This window comes from Leucoraja erinacea, chromosome 2, assembly GCF_028641065.1.
Source record: "Leucoraja erinacea ecotype New England chromosome 2, Leri_hhj_1, whole genome shotgun sequence".
NCBI classification, from domain to species: domain Eukaryota; kingdom Metazoa; phylum Chordata; class Chondrichthyes; order Rajiformes; family Rajidae; genus Leucoraja; species Leucoraja erinaceus.
Genome location: NC_073378.1, coordinates 132052604 through 132059318, shown reverse-complemented (window position 1 = coordinate 132059318; position 6715 = coordinate 132052604). Strand labels below are relative to the sequence as shown.

The 6715-nt window shown below is 62.2% G+C and overlaps 1 protein-coding gene across 1 annotated transcript in view; it reads right to left on the bottom strand.

The window, feature by feature from the left end:
- Positions 1-267: 267 nt before the first annotated feature.
- Positions 268-6715, bottom strand: part of LOC129706090 (NFX1-type zinc finger-containing protein 1-like) — a 24687-nt gene continuing 18239 nt past the window's right edge. Inside the window, exon 7 of the mRNA XM_055650067.1 lies at positions 268-495. Within this exon, the coding sequence (XP_055506042.1) occupies positions 268-495 (228 nt within the window). The remainder of the gene's footprint in view (positions 496-6715) is intronic.

Below are 6715 nucleotides of genomic sequence, written 5' to 3'. Positions count from 1 at the left end.
AATTTTCGGTGTGAGGGGGGCTGCGTGACAGTCACTGGTTCCCATGGGGGGAGGGGGTGTCCGAGGGGGGCTGACTGGGCCATCACCAATTTGAGGGTTGTATTTGTGTAACAGCCGCAGGGAAGAAGCTGTCCTGGACGACGGCTTATGCGGGTCTCATCTGGCACGGAGCGGACCTGTAGCGTTCTCCCGGATGTTAGGTGTGTGGTCACACAATTCCTTGTTGGTCTGTGTCGTTGCGGCTTGAGCAGTCGGGACGGACCCGCGTCAGCGACTTCTGACCAGCTGCCCCTCTCCGCAGGCCAGCGCTTGCTTTTGACCAGAATCAAATGGGGGGATGGCGGACCCGGTGATGCGTTGGGCCGTGTCACCACGCCGGTTGCATGCTCTCCTTGGATCATGGAGACTTGGTTTGTGAAGTGGTCCGTGGGCGTGGGAGCGCGGCGTGGAACTTGGAGCGAGAGCATCCGGGCGCGTGGGCGAGGTTCCTTGCATCTGCGAGGAGCGAGACAAGTTGGACGTGCCACTATGCTTGATATCCTATCCTATTGAATACGTGATATGATATGTCCTGTCTTTATTCCCACGGACTGTCTCCAAACCGTTTACGTTCTGGCGCCAGGTTGTTTTTTTTTCTTTGCCTTCTTCCTCTGTAGCGAACAGCTTGTTTTGCTCGAGCCCACCATGTCACCATCTTCGACATAGTTCAGACAGCGCTGGGCCACACTTCTCGGCCTCTGCTTACAATGGCGTCTCGTGCTGTCTTGTGCGTGGTGATGATGGAAACAGGGCCGCCGCAACGTGAACGCTCTTTCCTGGACCCCAGTAGACAGCTTGGTGGGCGACCCTTTTCCTTTTATCATGGTGACTTTTATTGAAATTCCTCATGCATTTGTTCTATACTCCTCTCCACGTCACCGTCGTGTGGAGCTCTCCTTTCCCCCTGAAAAACTTCTATAGTCTGAAGGCCCGAAAGGTCATCCAAGTCCTTCTCTCCAGGGATGCTGCCTGTCCTGCTGAGTCACTTCCGCACTTTGTCTATCCCCAGTCGTCCCTCCCTTCTTTCCCAATCACTCACCCCGCCCCATATCCCCCAGTCACCCCTTGGGCCCTTCCCGTCACAACCTCGACTTGTCCTTGCACCACCTTTCTCCCCCTCACTCTCTACTCCCCTCCATCTCCCCTCAGGACTCTTTCCAACTGGGGTATGTCTCTATCAGATTACCCCGCATCCCCTCCCCCCTCCCCATCTCGCTGCCCTTTTATTCTCTCGTCACGCTCATCCCGCTCCCTCTCTTTCCAGATGTCTGAAACTTATAGAAAATAGGTGTCAGGAGGAGGCCATCGGACAACCTTCGAGCTGTCATCGCCAGCAATATTCTCCATCCCTGATCCTCCAACTCAGTATCCCGTACCTGGCCTTGTCTCCCTAGCCCCTGATCCCTTAGCCACCATGCCACATCGAATCTCCCCTTAAGTGAATGAGCCCAGAACTGGCACAGCGTACCCTTTGTGCAGATCAATCCACAAACATGTGAAAAAACTGTTTTTCTTCAGCTTCTCCGGTCCTAAAAGACTCGCCACTTCACGCCTTAAACTGTGACCTCTTGTTCTGGGACTGTCCCCAACATAGGGAACAATATTCCTGCATCTAGACCTAGATGCCACCCCCTCAAGTTCCCTCAATCTTCTTAATTCCAGTGAGATACCAGACCAGGTTATCCTGTTCTTTCTTAGAATAAAGTGCTGCCATCCCAGGAATCAGTATGAGGAGGACCTTCGAAGGGTCCCACCCGGAGCGTGCACAGGACCTTGTAGACGAAAGAAGAAGGAGGGGGAAAGAAGAAGGGGAAAGAAAAGGGGAGAGAGGGGAAGGAAGGCGGAGGGGGAGGGGAGAGGAGAGAAGAGAGGGAGGGATGAGGACGAAGGGGAGGGGGGAGAGAAGAAGAGGGATGAGAAGAGGGAGGAAGGAGGAGAGGGGGGAGAGGGAGAGTGAAGAGGAGGAGAGGAGAGGGGAGCGGAGAGGGGAGGAGGGAGAGGGAGGAGAGGAGAGGGGAGAGGAGGGTGAGGAGAAGGCGGAGGAGGAGAGGGAAAGGGAGAAGGGGAGGGAGGCGAGGGAGAGAGGGGGGGGAGAGAGAGGAGAGAAAGAGGAGGGAGGGAAGAAGAAGAAGGGGAAGGAAGAGGAGAGGAGGAGAGAGGAGGGAGGGAGGGGAAAGAAAGGAGAAGAGAGGAGGGGGAGAGGAGAGGAGAAGAGGAGAAGGAGAAGCAAGGGGGGGGAGAAAAGAGGAGGAGAGGAGGGGGAGGAGGAAGGGGAGGAAAGAGGGGGAGAGGGATGGGAGAAGGGAGGAGAGAGGGAGAGGGGTGAGAGGAGAGGGAGGCGAGAGGGAGGGAGAGAGGGGGGGGGAGAGAGAGGGGAAGGAGGGAGGGGGAGCAGAGGGGAGCGGAGAGAGGGGGCGGAGGGAGGGGGTGGGGAGAGTGGGGGGGAGGAGAGAGCGGGGGGGGAGCGGGAGCGGCGGCGGAAAGAGGGGAGGGAGCGGAGAGAGAGAGGAGGAGAGGAGAGGGAGGAGAGGGAGGGAGGAGAGGAGAGGAGAGGAGAGGAGAGGGGGAGAGGAGAGGAGAGGAGAGGAGAGGGGAGGAGAGGAGAGGGGAGGGGAGGAGAGGGGAGAGGAGGGGAGGAGGGGGGAGCGGAGGGGAGGAGGGGGGGGGAAGGAAGAGGAGAGGGGAGGAAGGAGGAGGGGAGGGGAGGAGAGTAGAGTAGAGTGGAGGAGAGGAGAGGAGAGGAGAGAGGAGAGGAGGGAGGAGGAGAGGAGAGGGAGGGGGAGGAGAGGGGAGGGGAGGAGAGGAGAGGAGAGGAGAGGAGAGGAGAGGAGAGGAGAGGGGAGAGAAAGAGAGATAGAGGTATTAATAGATGATAGATGGAGAGGAGGGTTGGATGGATAGATAGATAGATAGATAGATAGAGGGAGGGGGAGGAGAGGAGGAGAGATAGATAGATAGATAGATAGATAGATAGATATGGTGAGGGAGGAGAGGGGAGAGGAGAGAGGAGGAGAGGGGGGGAGGAGAGAGGGGGGGAGAGAGAGAGGAGAGAGAGGAGAGGAGGGGAGGAGAGGGGAGGGGAGGGGGGGAGAGAGAGAGGAGAGGAGGAGGGGGAGAGAGAGAGGAGGGGAGGAGAGGAGAGAGAGGAGGAGGAGGGGGGAGGAGGAGGGAGGGGAGAGGAGGAGAGGAGAGGAGAGGAGAGGAGAGAGGGAGAGAGGAGGGGAGGAGGGAGAGGAGAGGAGAGGAGGAGGGAGGAGAGAGAGGAGGAGGAGAGGAGAGGAGAGGAGAGGAGAGGAGAGGAGGAGAGGGGAGCAGAGGGGAGAGAGGGGAGAGGAGAGGAGGAGAGGGGAGGGGAGGAGAGGAGAGGGGAGGAGAGGAGAGGGGGAGGGAGGAAGGTGAGGAGAGGAGAGGAGAGGAGGGGAGAGGAGAGGGAGGAGGAGGGGGGAGAGGAGAGAGGAGAGAGAGGAGGAGAGGAGGGGAGAGGGGAGGAGAGGAGGGGTAGAGGGGAGAATAGGGAGGAGAGGAGAGGAGTGGAGAGGAGGGGAGAGGAGAGGAGAGAGAGAGGAGGGGAGAAAAGGAGAGAGGGGAGGGAGAGGAGGGGAGGAGGAGAGAGAGGAGAGAGGGGAGGAGAGGGGAGGGAGGGAGGAGAGAGGAGGAGAGGGGGAGGGAGGGGGGAGAGAGGGAGGGGAGAGGAGAGGGAGAGGAGAGAGAGGGGGAGGAGGGGAGGAGGAGAGGGGGAGGGAGAGAGGAGGGAGAGGGGGAGAGAGAGGGGGAGAGGGAGGAGGGAGGAGGGGAGAGAGGGGAGAGGAGGGGGAGAGAGAGGAGAGAGGAGGAGGAGAGAGAGGGGAGGAGAGGGGGAGGAGAGAGAGGAGGGGGAGAGAGAGGAGAGAGAGGGGAGGAGAGAGGAGGAGAGAGAGGAGGAGGGAGGAGAGGAGGGAGGGGAGGAGGAGAGGAGAGAGAGGGGGGGGGAGAGAGGAGAGAGAGGGAGGAGGGGGGAGGGGAGGGAGGAGAGAGAGAGAGAGGAGAGGAGAGAGAGAGAGGAGAGGAGAGGAAGGAGAGGGGAGAGTGACGGTGAGTGAGAGTGAAAGGGAGAGAGGGAGAGAGGAGAGAGGAGGGAGGGAGAGAGAGGGGGGATGGAGAGGGGAGAGTGATAGTGAGTGAGAGTGAAAGGGAGAGAGGGCGAGAGAGAGGGGGGGGGGAGGAGAGGAGAGGAGGGAGGAGGGGGAGGAGAGGAGAGGAGGAGAGGAGGAGGGAGAGGAGAGAGGGGAGGAGAGGGAGGGGGAGAGAGGGGAGAGGGAGGAGGAGGAGGAGAGGAGGAGGGAGGAGAGGGAGGGGGGGGAGAGGAGGGGAGGAGAGGAGAGGAGAGGAGAGGAGGAGGGGGAGAGAGAGGAGGAGAGGGGGGAGAGAGAGGAGAGGAGAGGGGGGAGAGGGGGGAGAGAGGAGGGGAGGAGAGGAGGGAGAGGGAGAGGGGGGAGGAGGAGGAGAGGGGAGAGAGAGGAGGGAGAGGAGGGGGGGAGTGAGAGGGGGGAGAGAGAGAAGGGAGGAGGAGGGGAGGGGGGGAGAGAGGGGGGAGAGAGAGAGGGGAGGGAAGAAGAGGGGGGGAGAGGAAAGGGGAGGGGAGGAGAGGGGAGGGGAGGAGAGGAGAGGGGAGGAGAGGAGAGGAGAGGAGGAAGAGAGGAGAGGAGGGAGGGAGAGGAGAGGAGAGGAGAGAGGAGAGAGGGAGGGGAGAGAGGAGGGAGAGGAGGGGGAGGGGAGGAGGGGAGGAGAGAGGAGGAGGAGAGGAGGAGAGGAGAGGAGAGGGAGGAGAGGGGGAGAGAGGGAGGAGAGGAGGGAGGGGGGAGAGGAGAGGAGAGGAGAGGAGAGGAGGAGGAGAGAGGGAGGAGAGGAGAGGAGGGAGAGGAGGAGAGGAGAGAGGGAGAGGAGGAGAGGAGAGGGGAGGGAGGGGAGAGGAGGGGAGAGAGGGGAGGAGAGGAGGAGAGAGGAGGGGGAGGGAGGAGAGGAGGAGAGGAGGGGAGGGGGGAGAGGAGAGAGGAGGAGAGAGGAGGAGGAGGAGAGGAGAGAGAGGAGGAGAGAGAGAGAGAGGAGGGAGGAGAGGAGGAGAGGGGGGGAGAGAGGGGGAGAGGAGGGGAGGAGAGGGGAGGAGAGAGGGAGGAGAGGGGAGGGGAGGGGAGGAGAGGAGAGGAGGAGGAGGAGGGGGGAGAGAGGAGGGGAGGAGAGGAGGGGGAGAGAGGGAGAGGGGGGAGGAGGAGAGAGGAGGAGAGGAGAGGAGGGAGGAGAGGAGAGAGGAGAGGAGGAGAGGGGAGAGAGGAGAGGAGGGGAGAGAGAGAGGAGGAGAGGAGAGGAGGGGAGGAGGGGAGGGAGAGGAGAGGAGAGGAGGAGAGGGGAGGAGAGGGAGGGAGGAGAGGAGAGAGGGGAGAGGGGGAGAGGAGGAGGAGGAGAGAGAGGAGAGGAGAGGGGAGAGAGAGGGGAGGGGGAGAGAGGGAGGAGAGAGAGAGAGAGAGAGGGAGGAGAGGGAGGGGAGGGGGGAGGAGAGGGGGAGAGGGAGGAGAGGAGAGAGGGGAGAGGAGGGAGGGGAGAGGGGAGGAGAGGAGAGGAGAGGAGAGGAGAGGAGGGGAGAGAGGGGAGGAGAGGAGGAGGGAGAGGAGGGGGGGAGATGAGGGAGAGAGGGAGGATGGAGGGGGAGGGAGGGAAGGGGAGAGGAGGAAGAGAGGGAATAGGGAGGGAGAAGAGGAGAGAGGGGAGGAGAGAGAGGAGGGGAGAGGAGGGAGAGGAGAGGAGAGGAGGAGGAGAGGAGGAGGAGAGAGGGGGAGGAGAGGGGAGAGAGGAGGGGGAGAGGAGGGGGGGAGGGAGGAGAGGGAGGGGAGAGGAGAGGGAGGGGGAGGGGGAGAGGGGAGGAGGAGGGGAGGGAGAGGAGAGGAGAGGGAGGGGGAGGAGGAGAGGAGGGGAGAGGAGAGAGGAGGAGGGGGAGAGGAGAGGGAGGAGAGGAGAGAGAGGGGAGAGGGGAGGGAGAGGGGAGAGGAGGGGAGAGAGAGAGGAGAGGGAGAGAGAGGAGAGAGGAGAGAGGAGAGGGGAGGGGAGGGAGGAGAGGAGAGGGAGGGGGGAGGAGGGAGGGAGGGAGGGGGGAGGGGAGAGGAGAGGGGAGAGAGAGGAGAGGAGAGAGAGGGGAGGGGGGGGAGGAGGGGAGAGGGAGAGGGGAGGGGAGGAGAGAGGGAGAGGAGAGGAGAGGAGAGGAGAGGGCAGAGAGAGAGACAGAGGGGGGGGAGAGAGAGGGAGAAGGAGATAGGAGAGGGTAGGAGAGAGAGAGAGGGAGGGGGGGAGAGGAGAGAGAGAGGGGAGGAGAGGGGAGGGGAGGAGGGGAGGGGAGGGAGGGAGGGGAGGGGGGAGGAGAGGAGAGGAGAAGGGAGGGGAGGAGAGGAAGGGGAGGAGAGGAGGAGAAGAGGAGCGGAGGAGAAGAGAGGGAAGAGGAGAGGGGAGGAGAGGGGAGAGGAGAGGAGAGGAGAGGAGAGAGAGGGGGGGGAGGAGAGGAGAGAGAGGGGAGAGAGAGGGGGAGGGAGAGAGGAGAGGAGGGGAGGGAAGGAGAGGAGGGATGGAGAGGAGGAGAGGAGGAGATGGAGGAGAGGAGGATGGAGGAGGAGAGAGGAGAGGGGAGGGGGTAAGGAGGGAGAGGGGGAGGAGG